This window comes from Amblyraja radiata, chromosome 20, assembly GCF_010909765.2.
Source record: "Amblyraja radiata isolate CabotCenter1 chromosome 20, sAmbRad1.1.pri, whole genome shotgun sequence".
In the NCBI taxonomy this organism is placed as follows: Eukaryota; Metazoa; Chordata; class Chondrichthyes; order Rajiformes; family Rajidae; genus Amblyraja; species Amblyraja radiata.
The window spans coordinates 5,476,333-5,503,915 of record NC_045975.1 but is presented as its reverse complement, the minus strand read 5'-3'; the positions used below and the strand labels follow the sequence as shown (position 1 = coordinate 5,503,915).

General features: G+C 43.3%; 1 protein-coding gene across 2 annotated transcripts; it reads right to left on the bottom strand.

The window, feature by feature from the left end:
- Positions 1–84: 84 nt before the first annotated feature.
- On the bottom strand, positions 85–25,206 carry e2f8 (E2F transcription factor 8). 2 transcript variants are annotated; one of them, XM_033038690.1, is made up of 14 exons: positions 24,901–25,206; positions 21,490–21,594; positions 19,735–20,013; positions 19,498–19,645; positions 17,974–18,282; positions 15,950–16,111; positions 11,880–12,017; positions 11,535–11,747; positions 10,769–10,853; positions 10,029–10,590; positions 5,222–5,512; positions 4,906–5,041; positions 4,013–4,398; positions 85–1,234 (listed from the first exon to the last, which is right to left on the bottom strand). In XM_033038690.1, exons 2-14 carry the CDS (start codon positions 21,583–21,585, stop codon positions 1,034–1,036), a joined length of 3,006 nt encoding a protein of 1,001 aa, XP_032894581.1. In that variant the 5' UTR covers positions 21,586–21,594; positions 24,901–25,206; the 3' UTR covers positions 85–1,033. The 2 variants fall into 2 exon arrangements, with proteins under 2 accessions (XP_032894581.1, XP_032894583.1); XM_033038692.1 differs by lacking the exon at positions 24,901–25,206 and adding an exon at positions 22,812–22,934.
- Positions 25,207–27,583: the final 2,377 nt, after the last annotated feature.

Here is a 27,583-nt window from a genome sequence, read left to right as displayed (position 1 = left end):
AATTTTTTTTAAGATGGGCACATTTTTCATCCTTTAATTTCTTGTAAAAATTAGACAAAGCAAGAATCACTTATGGGCTAAAAGTTATTAAAAACTGTACAGATTTATTCTGAAACTGTCACAGTACAGAACAGCATACAAGAATATAAATAAATTTCAAATAATTAAGACAGAATCTTGATTGAACTAACACAAAGATTACTTGTCATCTTCTTGGAGTTCTACATTTTAAGATTTAATTGTTATTCGTGACAAATCGTTACAAACTACAGTTCACAGTACCTGCTCAGACTGGTTTTACAAGAGACAATTGTATAAGTATACCAATTTGAAATTTAATTCCATTTAAAATTAATGCTTCAATGTAATATAAATATAGCGCTATGTACAGGTTACAGTACTTGTGTCTTTTCTCCTATGAATGATCACATTTTGTCAAATACAGCCATACATTTTTTTCTCCTCCAAATGGATGTTCTGTGTCATCTTGTTTTCTACTGACAGCTTTGTGTAGTAACAATGAACGGCTAGTGTTCTCAATGGAGGAGGTGGCTCAGTACTATATATACACACACACACATCAAAACCAATGGTTGACGTTCATGGAATCCACTAGGTTTATAGCTCATGTGTGCAAATGGTTATACCACTTAGATTCTGGCACAATCAGCCAATTTCAAGGTAGGATGGTATTCATCCTAATATGTCTCTCATGCCTTGTGTGCAAAGTGAATGGTCCTTGTAATTTTTTTGCCATGTTTAAACATATTACTCTATCACTGTGGTTTTATTCTGCGTAGGCAGAAGATCAGTTTTGTTAACTATGGCATTTGTTAACAGTCACATTGGTACAATGTAAACTTCTCTTCAAATACAATTCTTTAGAGCAATATGCACTGGCAGGTAACACGTATATAAAAAAATAGAATTAAACGCAAATTATGCGTTACACATTTAGAATCTACTCAGATTTTTTTCTGAACCTAGTAATGCAGTGAGAATTTCACAGACTGTTTTGAATATAGCGGATGCTTCAAAGTAATTGGAAATCTTCAGTGCAGACTTTGAGCTTCCGTTGAGGAAGATGCACACTCCCTTGAGGGCGGTTGCTGCTACCATTAGAGACAACAGTAGATAATGACGACAGGATAGAAGCTGATGGACGTCCCGGAGTACGGAAAAAGTTCTCCCGACTGATGGATTGAGCATCTTCAGCAGTGGCTGGCACACCAGGCTGCAGAATGAGAGATTCTTAATTATTACGTTTTAATAAAGAGTTTGGAATTGCTTTATTAATTAAATTACAGCAGTCTCCCAACCCAGCTAACCACATGTTTGTGCCTGGCTCATGTACTTCCAAATCTTATCCTATTCATGTAGAAACAAGCAACCCTTCTAAACCCCAACAAGTACATGCCCAGTGCTATCAAATGCTCGCCATATGCTAACCCACTCATTCCTGGAATCATTCTTGTAAACCTCTTCTGGACCCACTCCAGAGCCAGCACATCCTTCCTCAGATATGGGGCCCAAATCTGCTCACAGTACACCAAATGTGGCCTAACCAGCACCTCAGCATTACATCTGTTTTTGTATTCCAGTCCTATTGATATAAATGCTAACATTGTCTTCCTTACTACCAAACCGACTTGCAAATTAACTGCACCAGCCCTCCCAAGTCCCTTTGCACTTCCAATTTCTGAATTCTCCATTTGGAAAATAATCTATGCCTTTATTCTTATTATCAAAATGCATGACTCAGCACTTTGCTATACTGAATTTCATCTGCCACTTCTCTGCCTACTCTCCTAACCTGTCCAAGTTCTTCTGCAGTCCTTGCTTCCTCTACACTGCCTGCCCCTCCACCTATCTTAGCAACATCTGCAAACTTGGCCACAAAGCCTTCAATCCCCTTAACCAAATCATTAATATACAAGGTGAAGAGAAGCGTCATCTGCAAATTTGCTAATGTTACTTTGAATCCCTTCATCTAAATCCTTGATGTATATTGTAAACAGCTGCGGTCCCAGCACCGAGCCGTGCGGCATCTTACCTGCCATTCTGAAAGTGACCCGTTAATCCCTACTCTTTGTTTCCTGTCTGCCAACCAATTTTATATCCATGTCAGCACTCTGCCCCCAATACCATGTGCTCTAATTTTGCCCACTAATCTCCTATGTGGGACCTTTTAGACTCCCCTACACTGGGTAAGTGACTATTCACCCTATCTATGCCATGCATGCTTTTATAAACCTCTAAGGTCACACCGCAGTATCCTACACCTGAGAGTAAAACGACAGTCTGACCCCTCTCACCCTGGCCACAAAGTCTTTGAATCACTTCCCTCTGGAAGGCGACTCCGGACTGTCAAAGCCGCCACAGCCAGACATGAAAATAGCTTTTTTTCCCCATGAGCAGTAGCTCGACTCAATAATCAAAAAACTAGCCTCCTTTTGCTCTGGTATTTTATTTCATTCTTCACACGTTTAAATTATGTTTTATTTTTAATTTTCTACTGTATATTGTGTTGTTACTTGCGAGCAAAGCACCAAGGCAAATTCCTTGTATGTATATATACTTGGCTAATAACATTTATTCATTCATTCAGTCTACCCAGCCACCCCTTGTAACTCAAACCTTCCTAATTCAGTAACATCTTCAAATCTTTTTGCATCCTTTTCAGTTCGACAACATCATGCTTCCAGCAGGCAGTCAACTATGCAAAATACTCAAGTGTGGTCTCACCAACGTCTTGTGTAGATGTAGCATGATATCCCAACCTCTGTACTCAATACCCTGGCCAATGAAGGCAAGTGTGCCAAATACTTTCTTCACCATTCTGTTTCTGTGTCACCAATTTTTGGGAACTATGAAGCTGCCTACTTCTGATTTACAACACTCCCCAGAGTCTTACCATTTACTGTACAAGTCCTGCCCTAGTTTGTCTTACCAAATACAATACCTCACATTTATCCAAATTGAACACCATCTGCCATTCCTCAGCCAAACAAGCCTGTTGATCAATATCCCATTACAATCCGAGCTAACCCACTTCACTGTCTACCATACCACCACTTAATGCGATTCACAAATCTGCTAACCATGCCAGTTCCCCTCACATCTAAATCGTTAACACAGACAATGCTTCTCCCCAGGTTATGACAAGGTTCTGCTCTCGAGAACCGTTCATTAGTGAACCATTTCCAAGTCAGGAATGAGGCTGCCCATCAATATATTCAAGTAAAAAGATAGACCAACCATGAGCAAAGTGTAGTTAAACCAGTAGCCATTTCAACTCATCCAGATTTCACTGCAAGGTGCAATAATATTGCAACATTGAGTTTCCACATGCAAAAGATGCCTGCAACTCCACCGCAGCCAGTAAATCCTGATGGATGGGCAAGCTATACAGATGTTGGGTGTCCGTAATCTCGAAAGGACCTAAAATAAAAGGCCCGGCATCGAACCCTGTGGCACCCCACCTCCTCTCCTACATTACACCTACATCTCCTACCTTCAAGTCAATTTTCCAGTTGGTCAGCTCGCCCTGGATCCATGTGATCTAACCTTCCAGACCAGCCCACTGTGCTGCCCCTTGTCAAACACCTTGCTAATTCCTTGTATGTGAATACTTGGCCAACAAACTTATTCATTCATTTATTCATTAAAGTGCATGTAGATAATGTCTACTGCTCTGCCTCTGCCAATCTTCTTGGTCATTTCTTCAAAAAACTCAAACTTGTTGATCACGATTTCTCAAGCACAAAGCATGCTGCTTATCTCTTTTCCAATTCCATCATCAACCCATCTCTATTCATACAATGGAAACTATTGCCACCCTGCTGACAACTTCAAGTGAAGACTTATCTCATGTAAGAAATCGAATAATTATTTATTAATAAATCTTTAAGAAAATTTGAACGCTTTGGCATGTGACTACTTGAATCAAAAGAAACGTTAAATATATTTTAATATATTAGCTGTAGCCTTGTGCATTGGAATGAGAGCTCACCTGTGGTAAACTGAACAATGCTATGGGATGGTGATGAGGAGACACTGGTTTAACAAAGATCATCTTTCCTTGTTGAAGATTTGTGCGTACTGCGAGGGAAGCCGCTTGCTCTGGCGAGGCAGTCATCATTGACGGTCCACGACTCACTGAAAAGTGCATTCCTGGATTGATTAAACCCAGATTCTGCAGTGTGAAATTCAAGATTCCCGGGCTGGGGCTGTGACTCGGGAAACGATGACTTGAAGAAACAAATGATGATATGTTAGCTTGGCTCACGACAGGAAGGGAGGCTACTGAAGAAGGAACAGCCACGGCATAAGGCACTTTCAAAGGGGTGATATGAGTGGCAGCTGGAGAGAAGTCCGAAGTCATTATTGGTGCAATCCCTAGAGAAGAAAGAGCATTTTGAATGCTTATTGCCAAATCTAGAATTAATATGTTTTAAGACATTGTAATATAGTCAAGACTTTAACCAGATATTAACTGCATCTTAAAGGCACAAGCAGCAGCAAAACAATGTACCCTATACATTTTCTCAGACCATGCAATGCAATTTAATCTGATAGATATCGACGATACTGGAATCAGCAAACAATGCACTATGCAGCATATGCATTTTCATCTTTAGACTTTGTGTGAAAGAAGTGACACAAAGCAGACATTCAAGAGAGTAGATGTGAAGTGAGCAAAACAAAATTGAGTGAAAGATGATAATCAAAGTGAGAAAGGATTAAAACAACAAAATCAAACAGAATTATCAGACCTGAAGAGCAAGAGATGTGATGAGGATTTCAGAAATTAATTGAAGTTTTAAAAACGCAAGGACTGCCACAGCATCTCTTCCTTCAAAGGAAGATGTTACACAGATTCGAGGAGTGATTTTGTGTAGATACCTGATAATGGAGAATGATAAAGCTGATGTTCTGGTGAGGCCACAGAATTGTCTTTCATTTCAGGAGATCTGTCACTTGAATTACTGTACGATGATTGCTGTGGCAATGGGATGAGATATCCTGTTGACATTACAGTCTGAGGCAAAATAAAACAAAATCAACTATGACAATCAAGACAAATTAAAATGCAAATTATGTGCTAAAAGGAACAGATTCTTTTGACGTTAGAATTAATCCCAGAAGCAGCAATTTCAGTTGTAGGCTTCAGGCCCATTCTGTTAATCACATTGACCATTTTACAAAGCCCAGAACCTACCTCAGGCACTGAACGGAGATGTGCAGGAAAGGAAATTGCCACTGGAACACTTTTGACCGTGGTGGTTTGTCCTTCTGATAATACAATCCGACACTGCTCTTCATTCTCAAGGAAGCATTCAACACTGTGCTCGAGTTTTTCCGAACCCAGAGTCTTGTCCTCTGGAGCATTGATGAACTCTGGGTCAAGATGGAGGGCCCTTGGTGATGCCCTGTTTGCCATCAAAGCTCTGCGAGTCTTCAGCCTTGCTTGATGAATCTCAAAAAGATGATCTTTATTCGCTGAATGATCCTTTAAGGAAAAATAAAGGGGAATATGTCTATCGTTATCATTATCAGAGGAGATCAGTTCTAATACAAATAGAGTGAGTTACCCGAGATTGCCATCTTGCAGACTTGGTATTGAATTTAACTATGTGTTGTTTTGCGAATCTACATTGGATCTCATTGTAATCAAAGGGAGATCAGAGCAGGAACCGTTTGGAGAATTAAAGTTACTGTCGACTGACCATCAGATTGCTAATGCAAATGGTTACAAACTACATTCAATAATATAAATTTTCCCCTTGTTCTGCATGAGTGGTTCAAATGGACATTTCAGTACCGTAAGATTTCTGTAACATTTTAAATAAATATTAGGAATATTAATTAACGCACAGTACAGATTGCATGAGCATGCAAGATAAATTTAAATATTGCTATCACTTTCACAACATAAATTAAAAATAGACAAAAATGCTGGAGAAACTCAGCGGGTGCAGCAGCATCTATGGAGCGAAGGAAATAGGCAACGTTTCGGCCCGAAACTTTGCCTATTTCCTTCGCCCCATAGATGCTGCTGCACCCGATGAGTTTCTCCAGCATTTTTGTCAACCTTCGATTTTCCAGCATCTGCAGTTCCTTCTTAAATAAATTAAAAATAATCTAAAATAAGATTTTTCACAGGATTTTTTGGTATGTATGCATGGGATGCAACAAACATCATTAAAAAAACAGTATCTATACATATCATATTTTAGTAGCTCTAAAAGCAGACTTTGATCCAAAATCATTTCCTGGTATATTAGCAGTATGCTGCAAATGAGGCAATTTGTGTTTGCCGTTAATACCAGAATGACGGAGGTGTTCTTTGAGACAAGCTTTTAATTTTATGGCACTAGATAACAGAAGAGCATATTAAATTAATCATGTGTGAATAACAAATCTGCTGTTAGGTTATCATATAAACTGCTAAATACAATTTGTAAAGGTCATCTATAACAATATTCGTAGAAATCCGATCACAGCCAAAATAAAAACCGACGAAGCAGATTAAAAGGCAGAATCAGGTCCTGGAGTTATACAACACACCCTCCAACTACCCATGTATATGCCAACCTTAATTAGCCATCTACACAAATCCCAGTACTAGTGCTTAGTCTGTGGCCTTCTATGCCAGTTCAAGTGCCCCTTCAGATAATTTTGGAATGTAGCAAGTGCCTGCTGCTACATAAACCCAACCACCAGTGTGTTTCAGAATCCAATCACAATCTGGTGAAAATAAAAATCAGCCCCAGATCCCTATACATTTATTTTCCCTTAAAACTCAGTCCTCAAGTTTTTGACACCTGTTATCCTACCTCTAGCCCATCTGTGTCCATTGACTATTGTATACCTCCGTTAGCTGCCCCCTGTCAGCCTCCTCTGCTTCAGGAGGTGGTGGCGGTGGTGGGGGAGAGAAAGAAAAACAGTCTGTCCAGTCTCTTCTCATTCTAAGTGTTTCACTCCAGGCAACCTCCTGATGAATTTCCTCTGCACTCTCTCCAATACAATCATGTCCTTCCTAGAGTGGTGACCAGAACTGCACACATTTTAGATAAAGCTGTACCACCAACCACTTCCCTGTTCTTACAATTGATCCCCAGACTAATTAAAGCCCGTTTTCTGTAAGGTTTCCTCATGGCCTGATTTCGAAACAAGGAACTGCAGATGCTAGTACACAAATAAAAAATAGAGTGCTGGATTAACTCAGTGGATTAGGTAGTATCTCTGGAGGACATAGATAGATGACATTTGTCCAGGAGGGTCTCAACCCAAAATGTCGCCCACCCACTTTCTCCAGCAGTGCAGACTGACCCGCTGAGTTAATCCAGCACTTTACATCTTTCCCAGCCTTATCTACCTGTGCAGTCACCTTCAGGGATACTTGGACTTGTATCACAAGGTCTCTCCAGATCCCCAATAGGGCCTTGGGGCCTTCCACAATGTCTTCAGCTTATTAGTTCTCTCAAAGTGCTCAATCTTGCTCATTAGAATATGATTCCATCTGCCATCATTCAGCCCATTTTTACCAACGGATCAATATCTTCCTGCAACCCAAGACACTTTTCAACAACACCAACAATTTTTGTTTCACCTATAAACTTACTAATCATACCTCCTACATTCATACCCAAATGATTAATATACATGACAAATGGTACCTGGACTAATATCAGCGGCACACCACTGATCACAGGTTTCCAATCACAAAAACAATCCTTAAGCATCAACCCCCCCCCCCCCTCCCTCCGTCTGCTCCACCAAGCTAATTTTTGGACCCAAAATGTGCCAAATTCGGATACTAGATTCATCATCATAATTGAAAACATTAGCGACGACGCAATGGTGCTGGTTTCCGACGGGAACTTCCTTACAATGCTATGTACAACAGTGATCGCAACTTCTACTGAGGCACAGGTTTAGGATAAGGGACAAACAGTTTAGGAGGGGAGGGGGGGAATACCCGAGAACATATAGCCCAAGAAGATAGTGGTAGCGGGTACTCTTACAACATTTAAGAAACATCTGGACAGGCAGTTGAATCACCAAGGTGCAGCAGGCCATGAACTAATTGCTTGTAAATGGGATTGGTGTAGATAAGTAGAGAGCTGGCAAAGACTGGGTTTGCTGAATGGTCTGCTTCTGCACTGTTCCACTACAATAACTTTTAATTATCTAGTATGTTCAAGAAGGAACTGCCGATGCTGGAGAATTGAAGGTAGACAAAACGTTGCCCATTTCCTTCGCTCCATAGATGCTGCCGCACCCGCTGAGTTTCTCCAGCAATTTTGTCTACCTTTAATTATCTAGTGGTTTGGCCGAACTATTGAGAGATCAATTGCCTTAAAACAGCACGTGGTCATTATTTATAACAAATTTCATCTTATTTTACATTTATCTTTCTGCCAAATGATAATCCAAGATTCCTACAAAGCAAAAATCTAAGCTGAACTTCTTGAAAAATAAAACCAAATCGAACAATTTTATAGGAATATATGACATTTGCTACACCAACCACTATGGTCAGCAAGGCGTCTGAACATGGGAAGCTTAATCCTCTAAACTACAGATAATAGTCTTTGTTTGCCTTCTACAGGATGCCAAATTGCCTGGTGCAGAGAAGATTTTCATAATTGACAAGAACCAAGTTCCTGGAACAACCAAACCAAATCAGTTCATTATTCCCAATATATAAATTAAGAGTAATATTTGATTCAAGTTAAAATCATGTCCAGGTCATAATCATGCGATGTAATGGGAAAGCAAGAAAAATAAACTCAAATATCACTGTACCTTAATTGGTGCACGTGACAATAAATGTGAATGTGAATCTGCATCTGAATCAGAACTGGGCTTGGTTATGGTGATCGCATAATGCAATAGACTATGACAATCGACAACAGGTGCAGGAGTAGGCCATTTGACTCGAGCTAGCACCGCCATTCAATGTGATCATGGCTGATCATCCATAATCAGTACCCCGTTCCTGCCTTCTCCCCATACCCCCTGACTCCGCTATCTTTAAGAGCCCTATCTAGGTCTCTCTTGAAAGCAAGAGATCCTCTAATACCAAACACAAATGACCATTATTCACACAAACTCTTTAGTTGATGTGGAGGAATATCCTCTGCCAAGTACTGTTAGATTTTTAACTGTTCACTCAGGCATACTTGTGACCAATTATGCAGAACAATCACAAATGTTATCAGGCAACTGAATCATCCTACCAACAACTAGAGAGCAGTCCTGAGCTACTATCTACCTCATTGGAAACACCCGGACTATCTTTGATCGGACTTTATCTTGCACACTAAACATTATTCACGTTCTTCCCTTCATCATGTATCTGTACACGGGGTGGCTCGATTGTAATCATGTATTGTCTTTCTGCTGACTGGTTAGCACACAATAAAAGCTTTCCACTGTACCTCGGTACAGGCGGCAATAAACTAAACTCAAACTAAGTCCTGCATATCTTGAGACTATTTTACATATCTCAATACTACCTGGAAATCACGGCACAGTCAGAGAATGCATGCCGTAATTTAGTTACGTCATGTAACACTCAGTACGTCTTTGGAGAAATACCATACAACAGATAGAAACAAACAGTTAAACGATCACCATTATTTTCAGTAACTTCAAAACAAAGCACAAACAATCCATTAGAATTGTTGAAACACACAAAAATGCAAGAAATATGGGATGAAAACAGTAAATACTGGGCATTCTCAGCAGGGCAGTTAAGATCATTGAAAGCAATTGCGTCAGCCTAACAAGCTTGGTCTCCAGCCTATCACAGGCAATCTATTTGTAGTTACTATCTCGCCTCCACTCTGCAACTAAAAACAAACTTCTCGTCTCATTTTTCGAAGTTCAGACCATGTGTCATTGACCCAAACATTCATCTTGTTTCTCTCTATCGTGCCTGATCTGCTGAGTAAGCCGTGTTTTCTGTTTTTACACCAGTCGAGATATTGATATTTACGAGATTTTCATTCATTTACCCTCAATGAAACAGTTTCCTTTGCTGGCTGGCTCTCTTTACTAGGCGCTTCCTTGAAATGTTTAAAATTCCAAACTTCGCTAAGGTCGTGTGTGGTAAATTGTTTCAGGCACTGGTCAGGGACAGGATCATGTTTGGCTGCTTTGCTACTTTGGTCCTTGTAATCTGTGGCTGATGCAGTTGTACACATCTCAGCAGTCCTTTTACTGGCGTGCAGTCGTGGCTGTGAATCATTTGGACTTGAAATTTGTTTGTCAGCGGCGAGGGATACCGTGAAGCCAGAAGGTGCGGTCAGGTTCCTTGGTGGTGGAGGTTGGAAATAAATTGTGTAAGATCCACCGGAGTGGCATTGAGGTATCATCACGGGTAAAACCGAAGAATACTGTCTGTGCATCAAAGGGAAGACTCCGAGAGGCTGAAATGTTGGTTTAACCTGAGGGAATACAGAATTAACTCCAGAACATAGAGTTGGATCTACTAGTCCAGGGGGCTTCTCAGGTTTTGTCTTCTCTTGCGATGAAGTTGGTTTTGTTGGCGAGGTTGTGGATTGAGCGGCGTTCTTGCTGAGGGGGAAGAGAAATAAAAACTTAATTCTGATAAACTGAAAACACTTTTGGTGATTTAAAAATGTCCACAATTTAAATTTAAATTGTTTACAAATTTATGTTAAGACATTTAAAACGGAGCACAATGTTCTTTGTGTAGAGAATTTGAATATCTATTTGGGGATAATGAACTTACTTGGATTGTGCCTCCAACTGTAGTTTACAGATTGTGGCAAGTTGGTCCATTTTACTGGGATATATTCCAGGTTTCTCCCAATGACCTTTACAGAAGAAAACAAAATTAACAATTGGCAAATTCTTTTAATGTACAGTACAATGACAATATGCGAATTTGCTAGAAACATTGTTATGGAATAACAGAAAGTGACCCACTACAACATCACTGGAAAGGTTGCTTTTCTGTCGACAAAAATGTTACCTAAACTAATCTTCCACTGTTAAAAAAGCACGATTAACAGTCACACAAAAAAAGCTTGGCACTTGGACAAGAAATCCTGAGCATTATGCATCTAAATATTAATAACCAATATTTTTGCTAAGTAGAATGATGCAATTGTGCTGTAATTTAAACATGAGAAACTGCTAAAATGGTTCTCAAAAATGCAACTCCCAAGCTGTTCACTTAGATGAATCTTCTATCCACATATAATTATTTTTGTATAAGCAAACCAATGCGGATTCATCAAAACATGATTTTTAATATTCAGTAACATTTTAGAAACAGATTTGGTCGCGAATAACAGTAATTGAGCTCCAGTGGCTTTTTTTCCCATTTAGTTTTAATTTGGTCTTGGTTAACCATTTTACAATAATGATTTTTAGCAAACCAACAGAGCCAGTAGTGACAAAGCTATTGGCTCCTAATCAGAATTACATTTTAAGAACTTAAAAATATGTCCCTGTACAATTACGGATTAAATTAGTTATTCTGAAATATGTACCGTAGACTTTTCCAATGGGACTGCTGGGTGCAGAGTTGATCCTCCTCTGATCATTCTCCATGTTTGGCATTATGTGGTTTAAGGAAGCATGTCGAGTGAAACTCTGCTTGGTGGTGGAGGCAGGGAAAAGATTCTTGGCAAAGGTTTCTTTTGAAATCTTAGGTAATGAAGTATTATTTTCAGCGGAGGTAGTCGGTGTAATAGGCTTTACATCTGAAACAATAGTAGATTCAATGTCAAAGGCCAATTCCTTTATTGTGAAATCAACTGATTTTATGCAGAAAAAAAAATCGAAAGTTTCAAGAATGAGAAAAATGCACAATCGTTATCAAAATAACCGAGTACCATTTATATCTGGAAATGCCTCTGGTCCAATCCATTTAAATGCTGGCTTCCGTCCTCTCACCTCTGTTATGTGCACCTTCTTTATCAGTTCAAGGCTGGTGAGGACATTGGCTATATCGTAGAGTCGTCTTATTTTAGCTGCAAGTAAAATATGAACTCATTACCATATGGTGAAACTATTAATTTCAGAATTACCTAAAAGTTTCAAGGATGAAACCCTGATTCTATCTACATTTATTGTCTTTTGCTTTTATCCACATAATCAATGGATACAAAGCATTCAATAGCTGCCTCCCAACATCCCAAAGCAGGAGGTTATTTGAAAGATCTCAGAACAAAGGAAAGACCTACACATAGATAGGAGATGTGATCACAAAGCTATCGCAAGCATTGAAACGATAATAATGGGTCATGGACCATGAAGTACATAAAATCTGTTCATTGTGATTTGGTCTGTAAAAACAAAACAATGAATAAACGATTTATCTCACGTTGTAATAAGCAACATTGTCGCATTGTTAAATTACAAGATATGTTGTTGACTCTTTTAATCATATTCTTGTCAGGGAAGAGAATAAACAGGCCAAGTAATTCAAACAGTGAATGGGGAAAACAGTAATCAAATACATAGCATCAATCAAAATTGTAAGGCCTTGGAGAGGAAACAGTGGCATTTGAAAAGAACAGCCATGGTTATGCATGTGGATTATAAATAACATCTAAGCATCATCTGTGGTGCAAGGAGAAAGGAGCCTTTTCTAAGGAAAAAATTGCAGGTAGTTGAGCTGAAGTAACGGTCTCTTCAGCCACTCAAGGATGCGGCAGTTTTGGAGGCAGCTACTCATATGCAAAATAATATCCTTAGTATATCCTTATACTTATTCCCTCTCAATCACTTTTTCCAAGTTCCTGAGTGAGAAAAATTTACAAAAGCTAAAATCAACACAGATATACATCAAGAAACCATTAGCCTAAATGTTAGGACACTGCACAACAATCAGTTATATAAATAGTCTCATGTCTTATAACATTCAAAAGGTAATTAGATAAGCACAGGGAATTGGAATACAGCATTATGCTGAGTTGGTTAAAGGAGATACCAGGTGCACAACCTTTTATCCGAAAGCCTTGGGACCAGACACTTTTCGTAATTCAGAATTTGTCGGTCTTCGGAATGGAATTTTTTTAGCGTAGATTTTAATGGCTGGCTCAGTGGTAGAGTGCTCGGCTCATATCCGCAAGGTCGCGAGTTTGCGCCTTGATCCCGGCAGTAAACTCGGTCGCGAGTTTGAGTCTTCAATGTAGTTTTTTCTTGCAGAATAAATGTTTGTATGAAATGCAGTATAGGAGAGGTGTACTGACTGTGTGGGCAGAACTTTGGAAGTGATTGCCCACCAGTCTAAAAAGCCGCTGTGTCTCCCTGTCCCGGGGATAGCAGGGGGCGATCAAACAGCACAATACCCCCCTCACCCTCCAACTCCAGAGGAATCCGCTCCCTAATGGGCCGCTACGGCGACAAGTGGCAGTTTGCCCACAGCCCGAGCTGCGCCCCCTCATCCGCCACCCCAAGAACAAGACGTACCTTGCACACCACCAGCTTCTGCCCCTACGTGTTCCTCTGGAGTTGGAGCGGGGCTGGGCTGGAGTTGCTGCTGGCTGTGGGTCTCTGGGATCTCCATGCTTGCAGTGGGCCTGGGGGTCGGTGTCCCGTTGGTCCTGACGTCTCCGGCCACCCCCCTGGACTGAAGCTGAGACTGGAAACTGTACCGCCCTTGCCCCCTCCCTCTGCAACTGCAAACAACCCCACTCTCCTGCAAGGGCGGTACAGTTCCCGGAGGGTGGCAGGTGGCCGGAGACGTCAAGACCAACAGGAACCCGCTCCCCGATGGGCCCCTACGACGCCCCGAGCTGCGCCCCGTCATCCGCAACCCAGGTTCCTCTGTAGTTGGAGCGGGGCTGGGCTGGGCTGCTGTTGGCTGTGGGTCTCTGGGATCTCCGTGCTTGCAGTGGGCCTGGGGGTCGGTGTCCCGTTGGTCCTGACGTCTCCGGTGACTGGCACGGTCCTGCTGCAATCGCCGACGTGCAAGCAGTGCAAAGCAAAGATCATAGAGGAGCTATGATCTTTGGTGCAAAGCCCCCGCGCCGGTGCAATGGGCGGGAGCTGGAGAGGGGAGGGAAGGGGTCACGCACATGGCCGGGAAGCAGAGGGGTGTAGGTGGGGTGATACTGAAGCGAGCGACAATCTGCTGCTGCCTGCCCCGCTGAGTTAAAAAGTTCCCACGAAAGACTCACGAAACACTGTGTATCGTGAGTCTACCGTGGGAACTTTTTAACTCAGCGGGCAGGCAGCAGCATATTGTCAATTATTAACCCTCCCGCGCAATATACCCTCACCTTCTCTTTTATGAATGGGGATTTAGTGCCCCTTCCTTCGAGGACCGACCGGAGGTTCCGCTGTCACCTCTGCGGGCCGCCCTCGGTGAACGTTTTCAAGGACCTTTCTTCAAGGACCGAAAAAATGGCCGCTATTCGGAGGTTTTCGTTATTTGGATCTTCGGATAAAAGGTTGTGCACCTGTACATGGAAGATAAATACCACCATGGACCAATTGATTTGTTTTGGTCCTGTATCTATATACTTTTAAAACTCTGTGTTTGTGGGTGTAAGGCGTTTTGCATTTGATTTGTTACTCCGCGCAAACCAGATGCAAAAACGCAGAGATTTTTACCATTTCGCTAGCGATTTTACTTTTACATTCGCACATCCACTCCTTGGTCAATTATTTCCACAGATTTTGAGCAAAATTGATCACAAAACTTGAACAAAACTAAATTTTTAAGATCTAAACGGCTCTTACCAGCTGCTTACGTCACAATGCCCACATGCCGACCAATTCAAGCTGCTTCTCTCTCTCTTCATTTGGCAGCCCGGCTCTCCTCCACTCCCCTCCCCCCCCCCCCCCACAGCTCCAAGTACGCTCCCGCCACGCCTCCCACATCTGCACTCCAACCCCCCCCCCCCCCCGCTGTTCAAATTGCGCAGAAATAACCAAAGATCCTATAGCGGCTATAGGATCTTTGTAACGAACGAGCGTTCTGCAGATCCGGAGGTGACCGTTCACAGCCGATGCTCGCTAACAGCAGCCCTCGCGCTCAGCTGCTGCCCGGCTCTCCGCCGCTCTCCCCCCCCTCCCCCCGGCTCCGTCACGCTGGCGGAAGGCACAGATCGGCTGTTCCCACGCTGCTTTTCCCCGTCCTCGCTGGCGACCCGCAGGCTCACTCGGGATCACGCCCGCCCGCCCACTCCACCCTCCCCCCCCCACGTACTCGGGGTCTGAAGTGCCGAGGATGCGAGGTCATGGAGCTGAGGCTCACTCTGAGGCCGACGGCTGCTGGGCGGCCCTACCCCTCTCCTCCCTCCCTTCTCCCCTCCCCCCCTTCTCCCACCTCCCCCCACTCTCTCTCTCTCTCTATATATCGGCCGGCCCTCTGCTGCTTTTGATCGTCTGCTCCAAAAGGCAGGAAGCTCCCCTGCCTGTGTGCCCCTCTCTGTGTGCCTCCGTGTCCCTCTCTGTGTGCCTCCGTGTCCCTCTCTGTGCCCCCGTGTCTCCCTCTCTGTGCCCCCGTGTCTCCCTCTCTGTGCCCCCGTGTCTCCCTCTCTGTGCCTCCGTCTCCCCCTCCGTTCCTGCAAATTGGGGGCTATGTGTGAGTGGATAGGGCAGGGCATGGGGTAAAAGGAGTGAATTAATAATATTAATATAATATCAATGGGGGTGGTTAGTGTCTGTGAGGGGTGGTTAGTGTGTGTGTGTGTGAGAGAGAGAGAGAGGTTGGTTAGCGTGTGTGTGAGACGTTGGTTAGTGTGTGTGTGTGACGCCTCAGGCAACTGCACGTTGGGGGAACAGACCCAATGGGTCTGTATTTGGTCTAGTATTCATTAAAATTTAAACATGGAAATTACAAGACTAATAGGTGAAGAATTTATACTTATATGTGTAAAGGTTTTAATGGTTAGCATTTGCTAATTCGTTATAGTAGCTGTATATTCTTTTAAATTATTGATCTACTTACTCTTAAATTTGCTATGATCCAAATCCACCTTCTGATCATCACCAATTAGGATTTTTGCAGCAGTGTCAAGACTGACCACGCGGGGCTTTGATACCAGGAACAACATGACAAATTTCTGACTCATAACTCTCAGGGATTTGTCCTTACGCCCATTTACTGAAGCTGCAAATGGAACAATAATAATATAAAATTGCAAAATTGATTTAAAAAAAAACAAAAAACCCTTTCTTCTGCATAAATGCATATCCCTTAATTCTACAATCTTGACTTGGTATTTCATTTCTGAATCACAGTAAGCAAATTCTAGTCATCTAAGATACCATTTCATAATTTTTCATGTAATCCCCATTACAATGTAAAAGTTTAATTATATACGCAAGGCCACTTTACCCGAGTTATCCAATTACTGCTGCTCCCCTGAATCCTTGCACTATCCAATACTCTTTTGAACATTGCATCGAGATTTTCCACCACGAGGCAAAGTATTCAAATCAATCTCTTTCACTACATAAATTCTTATCGCTCCTTTGACCAATTATCTCCAATTGTTGTCCTGTGGTTACTCACTACTCCCCTGCCAGTGAAAAGTCCTGCACTAAAATAAATGCAAAAAGGATCTTTATTTGAACTACTGTTAACATTGCCACATTAACCAGTTTCTAAATGAGAACTTGCCATAACAACCATGTTGCAAAAGAAGATTATACAATACATCTTAGAGAGGAGATAATAACTGTGGGGAAACTGGTTTCCAAAAGGTTGAAAAAACAAAAAAGGGGCTTTGCTTTGAAAAAAAACGCATATTGTAGAATAATAATAATAATAATAATAAATGCTATTTATGGGCGCCTTTCAAGAGTCTCAAGGACACCTTACAAAAATTTAGCAGGTAGAGGAAAAACATGTAAGGGGAATGAAATAAATAGTAGAGACATGACTAGTACACAAAGTAAAGACAGAGAATGCAAGTTACACTTCAAGATTGGCACACATATTCTAGGCCAATACATTTGGGTGGCATAGTGATGCAGCACTGGATTTGTGGTAGTTTTGGGAAAGATAGTTATGGGACAGCACAGTCCCGGTCAATTAGTTCTAAACTGGGGCTACAGTATTTTACAGTATTAGACAGAGGTTTTGCTTGGAATCGGTCAGCTGCTGCAAGCAAAAGGATGTCTTCCAATGTGGGGGGGGGGGGCTTTTAAAAGCAAGATCGCAAGAGTTCATTAGATTGAGGGGCAAGGCTGGCAGGAGCAAGGAATCCTGGATGACAACAATTGGTCAGAAGTACAGGCTACTGCGATCAAAAATGAATTCTCAGGGTACAATAGATAGAAGAGTATACTTAAGAATAAAATCAGGTGGGCAGAAGGGGACACGATATAGTTTTGACAGAGAAGATCAAGGAGAGGCCAAAGAGATTTTATAAATATATTAAGGGGAAAAAAAAAAAGTAACTTGGGAAAGAGTAGGGACCTTCACAGATCAAAATGGATGTCAATGCGTGGAACGGAGGGCCTCAATGTTTCTCCTGTTTTCACTTTGGAAGATAGATAAAAGCTTGTGAAGATAGATAAATCTCCGGAGCCTGGTTAGATATATCCAAGTACACTATGGGAAGCTAGAGAAGATATTGGGGATATCTCTCACTGCTTGAGATATATGCATCATCGTTAGCTGTAGGCGAGGAACTGGAAAACTGGAGGGTGGCTAACATTATGCTCTTGTTTAAGGAGGACTGCAAAGAAAAGACTGCAAAGAAAAGAGCAGTAAGCCCAACATCTGCGATAGGAAAGTTACTGGAGGGGTTTCAGAGGAATAATATATACAATCATTTGTAACGAGTAAGGTACAATAGCAATATTTATGGACAGGAAATTTTCAGTGGCATATGGGTCAAACTCAGGAAATGGTCATCTTGGTCGGTATGGATAAGTTGGGGCGAATGGCTTGTCTCCATGCTGTATAATTCTAACTTCATTATTTTGGTGCAAACAGATTCATAACCCAGAATACATAAATACCTGCTCTAAACTCCATTCCAGGTAGTTCCACAAAGTACATCTCTTTCTGCTTCACGTCACTTGTGCTATCTGAATTTTGTTCACGGAGTGGCTCTTTCACATAAGCCTCATGCAGTTCATATCCTTTCGTCTTAATGTGCAACATTTGTTCTGCATATTTTTGATCTTCGCCGACAGTTTTCAAAGTTCCCAGTGTGTGAGCGAGGTTATGGCGACCATGCCATGTGTATCGGTTCTTGGCAAGGCGACTGACCATATGCAAGCTTTCCAGAACATTTACAATATCATAAATACGCCGACGTTCAACATCTATTGAAGGTGGAAGTTAAATACTGTTAATAAAATAGGTGTATCATTTTGAGACTATTTATACTTTGATCCATCTACATTACGGGTTTACATTAAAAAGGTTCACAAACAATTATTTCTTACTGTTACAGTTTAACTCAATTTTCTCAGCTTCTGACCTCCCCTTTGATGAGTTTTTTGATAATATTTCACTCCCCCTCCCCCCTCTCAAGATACATGATTCTGTTACAATACAAAGTGATTATTCTTTTATGAGCAACTCCCAGGAGTATTGGTTATTCATTAACTAGAATCTAATCAAGTCATTGTGTTGCATAATATCCAAACGATCTGGTTGACGGTTAGTCTATGCCCTTTTCTGGCTCAAAATAATCATGCTGCAGAAAGAAACTTGAATAAAACGAACACAGCAACAGAAATAGAGTAATTTTGAAGCAGAAACAAACTGCGAGAAGAACTCTGCGGGTCAAGCAGTGTCTGTGGAGGCAATGGGAAAGTTGACGTTTTGGGTTGAGACCCTGCATCAGGGCAACAAAAAAGGTTCCATGGGGCAGGAGTAGGCAGAAACAATGAGTGTACCAGGGCAGTCCTATTTGTGGATAATAGGTAGGATATAAAAGCAGGCAGTCAGGGTTGGGGCACTATCAGGTTGGGGGCTATGGAGGGGAGATCTCCTGGTGTGATAAGATCTGTAACAGTCTGGGAGACAATGGGCTGGTGTCACAGTCATGGGGTCACAATCTAGAGGAGTAAGGCGTCCAGGAGGCCAGTGCGCCACCGTTATACGAGGGTGAGATGAGGTTGGGATTAGGGTGAGATGAGCAGGGTGCCTTTTGCACGGGAGGGGGGGGGGGGGAAGGGGGCAACCACTGTACCAGGGTTTTACTCCATCATGGAGTAATATAGCAGGGAAGCAGGCCCTTCGGCTAAACGTCCATGCTAACCAAGATGCCCATCAAAGTCCCATATTTTCACATTTGACAAATACCCTCAACCATTCCTATCCACGTACATATCCAAATATCCAATATGACTTTAAATGTCTCTTCCCTCTCAACCTAGTCCAAAACCAGCCTCAAAAGTGCATCTGTGTCACAAAACGTGATAGTGCTTTTTATTCAAACAATCTTTTTTTCTTATCAAATCCCCCCCCCCCCTTAACATCATATACACTGTGTTACAAGTATGCATTTTATAATGCTCATGTGAACTTACTCAGTTCTGCTGCAACTTCATCCAAACAAATGTCATTGTTCACGGCAGAATTTGGATAGTCAGGATACCGTGCCAAGAACCTATAGCACAACAATCCTAGGCTCTTCTCTTTACGACTCGGATGAAATTCTTCTCCAGATAACGGATTCTGAAATTCACAAGATATTTTGCCTTATTTTGTTCATATTAAGATCTGATGATAACAGTATTTTTTTAAATTTTATTATGTCATGATACCTGTAAATTCTCAACTGCCTCTGAAGTATGGTCTTCGTCCACAAGCAATTCCCTCTTCTTTTCCCTGCTCCTAATCTCGGGACTAGCAGCACTGATTAACATTTTCAAATTAGCAGTGGGGGTCCATGGCTCTCCAACAGGGATTTCATGAAGCTTTGTTGGAGTGGTCATGGCACCCATGTCTGGCCTGATCCCTCCCAATAATGAATGTGAGGTAGAGGATTGTTGCTTCAGCGGAGTTTTTATTGCTTTTTTATGTGGTTCCAAAAATGTATTTTCCTGTTTTGAAAGATAGAAAAGACATAGGGCCATTTGTTGCTTCTTTACATTGCATTGATTTAATTCCATCATAATGTGACGTTGATTCATACCTATCTACAATGTTTAACTAAATGGGATTTGTCAAAAAGTGCTCTATCTTAAATCCTTAAAATCAAAAATATTAGTACATTTGGCACCACCAAATCAAAGGCACAGAAGGTTCACCCTTGCAACCTTTTTGGGATATTTGTCAAATAGCATGAAACACAAGCATAGGCACATCAAGTCTGTGCTGACTATCAAGTAACCATTTACACTAATCTTATTTTATTCACCAATCAACTTCTCCCAAATTTGGCGATGAAGGCAATTTATAGTGGCCAATTAACTGACCAAAGTGCCAGTCTTTGGGAGAAAATCAGAGCATATATTGGAAACCCATGCTGTTACAGACAAGACTAAGGAGTTAGTGGTAGACTTTAGGAAGATCGGAACACCCCTGTCCATCAATGGTGTGGATGTGCAGTTTACCAGGGAGTATAAATACCTTGGAGTGTACCTGGACAGTAAACTGAACTGGTCCAGGAACACAGAGGGCCTGTACAAGAAGGGTTAGACCCAGCTGTACTTTTTGAGAAGCCTCAGCTCCTTCAACATCTGCAGTAAGATGTTGCAGATGTTCTACCAATCATTGGTAGCCAGTGCCTTCTTCTTCGCTGCCATGTGCTGGGGCAGCAGGGCGAAGGCCGTGAGCACCAATAGGATTAACAAACTCATCCAGAAGGCTGGCTTGTCCTGCGGGCGGAGTTGGATTCATGCGAGGTGGTCTTGGAGGGGAGAATGCTCCTCAAACAGTGGAGCATCTTGGACAATACGGCTCATCCCCTCCACGACACACTAGTCAGCCTAAGGAGCAACAGACTCATTGCACCAAAATGCAGTACAGAACGCCATGGGAGATTCTTCTTCCCTGTGGCTATCAAACTGTACAACTCCTCCCCCTTCTGTCGTGGGATAGACTGACTAAACATGACTACTTTAATTTACATTACATTGCTGTGTCCCAAACATTATGGTGCCCTGAAATGGGGGGGGACTATGTATAAACACTGCTGTAATTTCTACATGGTGAAACCAAAACGTATAAAAATGGCCCTTATTAAAATCTGACAATGTGCACTTTAGCCACATGCGATTTTTTTCTATTACAAATCTCAAATTGTGGAGTACAGAGGCAAATAAATAAATGATGGGTCTTTGTCCCAAACATTATGGAGGGCACTGCACATACCACTCCCAAGATCAAGTTTTGCTCTTGCTTGACTGTGCAATGTCAGAGACAGATAAACCAGTTCTTCCATCTGTCACTTTAGCTCTTGCCTCGTGTGATCATCTCTCACCATGACAGAAGGCAGCTAAAGTGCAAACTTGCAAAACTGAATATCTTTGCAAAACAACTATTGAACCATTATACAACAACAGCAAGAAACTCACTTTTTGGTCGAAATCTGCATCTTCACATTTTACATTCCTGTCAGCCGTATTCAAACTTTCACTCAGATCTTGCATCTTTAAACAAAAGCTTGTCATCTTGCTTACCTGAAAATCAAACACTGGACATAGAATTGGGAAAGCAGAATGCATCGCCATGCATCCCATACCATATCAAATATAAATGTAATTTATAAAATTTTAAAAAGAGATCAAAAAAAGACCAATAGAAGATACAATAGAAAAAATATGACTGTGAAGAAAAATGTAGGTACATTTTGTATTGTTATGAAATATATAAAGATATAGACTTGCAGTATGGTGCTTGAGAAGACATCAACTTTTGATAGTCCTAAATCTTTTTTACAGACAATTGTGTACATTTGAAGTGTTGTTCTAGTTGAACTGTTGGGAAATACCAATCAAGCTAAATCATGGACAGCAAGCAGCATTGGTTTGCTGAGTCAGTTTGGCCGTTGGAAAATCCTAATCAAGATAGATCATGGGCAAAATGGCTTGGAGAGTCAAATTCTGGTGGATCAGATCAATTTCTAAAGTAAAGTGGGTAAATGTCTCCATGTAATATTGAGGAGAAAAATAATACAGGGGTGGGGGTGGGGGCGGATAGACACAAAATGCTGGAGTAACTCAGCCAAACAGACAGTATCTCTGAATAGAAGGAATGGGTGATGTTTCTGGTCGAGACCCTTATTCAGACTGAGAGTCAGGAGAGAGGGTGTCCAGAGATATGCAAGGGTGAGGTGTAAAGATAGCAGATCAAAGCAGGTGGAGCTAAGGAAATGTAGAATGGTTCAATGTTAGCTGAGGGAAAGGTGACAACGTGGCAAGATTAGGGGGAGATTGCTCTAACCCTAATGAAGCCCCCACCCCCCGGTGCTAGAGCAGGGCGACGTAACTCTCCCTCCACCTTCCCCGGCTGCTGGAGCCGGACTGACGGACCAGGTGAATTGCGGGCAAACCCGACTCCGACCCCGCCCCTCGGGAGGGAGGGGCGTGACAGGCAGAACGGACGGCCAATCGTGGCCCCGTCACCCAGGGCAACGGGCCAAACGGTGGGTGGCGGGAGCGAATCGGCGCGGCGGGGAGGCGGGACCTTGTCGCCCGGTCAGCAAGTTGCGTTGTCGCCAGGCCAGCAAGTTGAGTTGCGGACCAGAGGAAGAAGGTGGGTGGGAGGGAGAGAGAGTTTTTTTTTAATATTTAAAAAAAAAAAAAAAATTGGCGCGTAAAACGAAAAGCTCCCGCGCTGGTTGGGGGGGGGGGGGGGGGGGGACTCGCCCGAGTTGGGGGTCTCACCGGCAAAGTACCTGCGAGGGGTCTTAACCCGCGAGGAAATGGCACGGCCCGGTCCGTCGGTTTATAATCTTGAGGGAGGGGGAGGTCCCGGTAGTCTCCTCTCTGCTTCTCGTCCCGTCTCGTCCCGGGCAGCGATGGTGGGTTATTGTTTTATTCTCCGGGTGACAAGAGAGTGAACAGTTGTTCCCCGGCACTGAGGGGGGAGGAGGAGGTGGCGGTGGTGGAGGCGGTTGGCGGGCGGGCCGGCGGTTGGGAGGCTTTTCCCGCGCGGGCTCCACAGCACGAGCCCCGCCCGCCCGCGCCCGTTGGGTTTGAAGGCGGAGCGCGCGGGGTGGGGGGTGGTTGCCCCCTGGGGGGGGGGGGGGGGGGGGGGGGTATAAGGGGGAGTGGGGGGGTATAAGGATGGGGGGGTAGTGGGGGAATGGGAGTGATGGGGAACGGGGTATAGGTGAATGTGGGGGAAAGGGGGTATAACGATGGAGTGGGGTATATGGGTGAATGGGAAGTTGTATAACAGTGAATGGGAGTGGAGAAGGGGGTATAAATGTGAATGGAATGGGAGTGGGGGGGGGGAGAAGGGAGTATAAGGGGGGAGGGGGTATAAGGATGGAGGGGAGTGTGGGAATGGGAGAGGACAGGAGAGGGGGGGGGTTACAAGAGTGAATGTGAGGGGGAAAGGGTGAATGGGAGGGGGGTGAGAAGGGAGAATAAGGATGGAGGGGAGTGAGGGGGAAGGGGGTATGAGAGTGAATATGAGGGGGTATAATGGGGGAAGGGGTATACCAGTGAATGGGAAGGGAGTGAGGGGGGTATAAGGATGGAGGGGAGTGGGGGGGGGGGGATATAAGGGTGAATGGGATGGGAGTGGGGGAAGGGAGAATAAGGATGGAGGGGAGAGGGGGAAGGGGATAAGGATGGGGGGGAGGGGGTATATGGGAGAATAGGATGGGAGAGGAGCGGGGGTATAGGGAATGGGAGGGGAGTAAGGGGGTATAAGGGTGAGTGGGGGGGGGGTGGGGAACAATGATAATGGGGAGAAAGGGTGGGGTATAAGAATGGTGGGGAGGGAGTGAAGGGGTATAAGGGAGAATGGGGTATCGGGGTATATGGGAGATGAATGGTGGTGGGGGAATGTTGCAGGTATTGGGGGCAGGCACGGGGGAATATTGATGGTCTAGAGGATTTTGGGGAATATTTAGGGTCATAGGGATTTGGGGGGGATGTTGCAGCAGTGGGACGAATGGGGGTGGGGAGGATGTAGGGGGGAATAGGGGTGTGAGAATGGTTGTGTTGGGGGGGGGGGTGAGGGTGTAGGCGAGATGTAGGGGGGGGGGGAGTGTTGGAATGGGAGAGGAAGGTCAGATCCCAGGCTTGATCTGGAGTACTAGGTCAAGGGCTGACTTTGAGGAGGTGTGTCTGGTTCTGGAGGTGGGGAAGGAAGCTCTAGGTCAGGGTGAAGGGTCTGCCCTGGGGGAAGGGGTGGAGGAGTCCCTGATCCTCTATAGAGATATTGAGGGGGGGGGGGGTGTGAAGGGTCTGCCCTGGAGGAGGGGGTTGGAGGAGGGGAGGGTGCAGGGAGATCCTGGCCCTGCAGGGTACAAGGATGCAATGACCGTCCTGGAGCTTGGGGGGGGGGACTCTTCATCTAGAGTGCCAGTGACCCCCCCCCCTTTGGATGGGCGTTCCTCCAATCCTGTGGATATATCTATCCATCTAATGCAAGTGAATATAAATGCCTCCCGATCGGGGGAATGTGACCCTGCAGGGACAACTTACCCTAACCCGGTCACGCACCAGTGCCTCCTCCCGGAACAGTCACCGGTTGTTCTGCATGAATCCACTGACTACCACTTCATCTGCTTCTGTAACCTTGCTCACTGAGCTTTCAAGCTGAAACCTCTATCAGCAATGGCTTTCGGCGCCACAGTAGTTCCCTGTTCCTCTGCCGGCGGGATCACCCCGATCATACACCGACACCGCCCCCATTCATGTGTTCACCTTGCTCCATAGACACACAGAAGCAATCCACCCCTTAATAACAATCTAACCACCAACATTCATCAAATAAGTTTTATTTTACTTCTTTACAAAAACACTTACCCGATCAGGCTTTCCCTTGTAAACGCTCACTGCAGCGTGGATGAGGAACACAAGTTACTCAAGTTGTAGTAGCTCCATTGAACTGTTGTAATTTCCGTTGTCATTACACAGCGCTGTTTTAAGACAGATAATACAACCAGGCGCTGGGCTCCATTCATTTGCAGCGCTGGAGAGAAGTGGAAACTTGTCCTTTGTACCGCTGCTGCCATTTGCCGCAATCCCGCCCCCTCCAAAACTTCTCGGCCAACCAGGCCACCTACACAACCCTTCCTGGCCAATGCCAGAGCGCAGGCAAGTTTCAGACACGAAAGTAAAATTGGCGGGGGAAAGTGCGCGCAAAAACAAATTGCCTGCGATTTAAAAATCATGTTAACCTGCAACATCCTCCCTGTTGCTAACTCGTGTCTATTTCCACTTATATTGTGCCATGTGCATGTATTTTGGGCGCGACTGTTGACACGTTTGTTTTAATTACAAGATAAATATTCCGGAAAAGGAGATTTTGGACGGAATTAAGTTCCATCACTTCCATTCCACATCGCTCAAGTAACATGTCCCTGGTGAACGCTGACAAGACACGTCAATAGCAGATGATTCCCTGGAAAGAGTTGTAGTCCTTGAGAAAAATATCGAGAAAATAGTATTTTAAAGTTTTTATTAGCGCATAGTAACTTGTTTTCTTCGGTGCTTTAAACATAAATTTAACTTTAAATTTAAACTAAATAAAAATGAAGGAAATGAATGGCGCTGTGATTCTTGAAGGCATCTTCTTGATTTAAGTAGTTTGACAGTGCAATCGGACGGACGACTCATCTCGTTAGTTAAGCAGAAAGGAACAAACAATTTAAACTGAGCGCTTTCATTTTTCTTATTATTTTGGCCAGACGCTTACAGATAGGAGCCACATAAAGCATAGGAAATAATTTTCGGAGTCGTAGGAAATAAAGAGAGAGCAGTGCACTTTACATCTCTGAGTACGGCAGATTGTTTCTCTGTAATTAAAAGATTCGAGATGGAGCGATACTTCTTCAAATGTCAATCGTCTGTGTATGTCAACAAAAGTGAGTAAACCATACCGTCCTTCTCTAAATTTCACAGCTAACCAACCATTCATTCTGTCAAAATACCGTTGAGAGTAGTAAAGATAGTTAAGCAGACACGGATTCGTTCTCTGTAAACTTTAATGGACGACGTTTAATTGTGCAATCAAATGCTGATTCCTGTTCGTTAGCCTTGGCTTTGGTTCACTTCTGTAATAATTCACTCAGCGTGACGTATGCCGGTATCAGAGAGGGCCAACGTGCATTTCACGACAGACACATCTCATTAGAGTCATACTGCACGACAACAGGCCCCTCATCCCACTGGATCCGTGCTGGTGATATGTCCCTATCTATATTAAGCCCACATTCCAGCAACCTGTCCCTCCTGTTCGATGCCATTGCATACCAAATGCTGTTTTAAATCCTTTGAAGATATTGTGACACTACTAGCCTTCACTATTCCTTGAAGCAAGGCTTTCTAGATTTTAGCGTTTCCAGCTGAAAAATAAAACTCCCTCAAATGCCCTTTAGATCTCCTCCCATTAAATCCTGCTAAAGGGAAAAAAATTCTCTCTTTCTGTCTAGTCTATGCCCTCTTAATTTTGTACAACTCTATCAGGTCCCCCCTCAAACTCAGCCCATCCTATCCCTCCTTATAGCTAAATGAACTATTCCTGGCAACATCCCTGGGAATCTCCACTGCATTCCCTCCAATGTAATCATGTTCTTCTGACAGCGTGGAGAGCAAAATTACCCAGTACTTTCTCTGTGATCTATCTAGCATTTTATATAACTATATAATAACCTCGAAGAAAGATACAAAATTCTGGAGTAACTCAGCGGGCCAGGCAGCATCTCTCGAGAAAAGGAATAGATGATGTTTCGGGTTGAGACCTTTCTACAGTATCAGGGGAGAGGGAACCTAGAGGTATGAAAAGGTACAGAACAAATCTGAGCCGGCACCGTTGACCAAGGAACAGGAGCCCACAATGGTCCATTATTGGCTGTGGAAGGCATGATAACGAACGGATACAAACTGTGAAACTAGCAGGGCGACTTGGGTGGAGGTGGGACGGTGAGAGAGAATGCAAGGGTTACTTGAAAATTGAGAAATCAATTCATACCGCTGGGTTGTAAGCTGCCCAAGCAAAATAGGTGCTGTTCCTCCAATTTGTGTGTGATTTCATTCTCCAGCTCTTACTTTCCAGGCTCTGGCTAATGAAGGCATAAATTCAAATGGCTTCTTAACCACCATACTTACTTGTGTTGCTGTCTTCAGGATTCCTTGAACATATGCCAAGGTCCCTCTGTTCCTCAATACTTCCTCAGTACCACAGTCTGTATATCCTCACTTCATGAGTCCTCTCGAAACCACTCATTTTTTAACGTTAAATTTGTCTACCATTTCTTTGAACAAGTGATCGATATTGCTCTGCATTCGAAGACTGTTCCTCAGTATCAACTCCACCAACAACCTTTGTGTTGTCTTCAATATTACTAATCACACTTTCCACAGTTACGTCCAAATTGTGAATAACTATAACAAATAGTGGTGTGATAGTTTAGCTTAGCTCTGCTTAAGCACCATAAGATGAAGCTAAACTTCCTTATTCTCAGATCCTGCTATTTTTTCTCATGTA

Coding starts and splice junctions, on each gene's coding strand:
- e2f8 (XM_033038690.1), bottom strand. CDS start 21,585: ATGACAAGCTTTTGTTTAAAGATGCAAGATCTGAGTGAAAGTTTGAAT. Junction 5,513..10,028: donor AGGAAACTGTTTCATTGAGG/GTAAATGAATGA, acceptor TTTTCCTTAAAG/GATCATTCAGCGAATAAAGA. Junction 1,235..4,012: donor CATTGTTCAGTTTACCACAG/GTGAGCTCTCAT, acceptor CTCATTCTGCAG/CCTGGTGTGCCAGCCACTGC.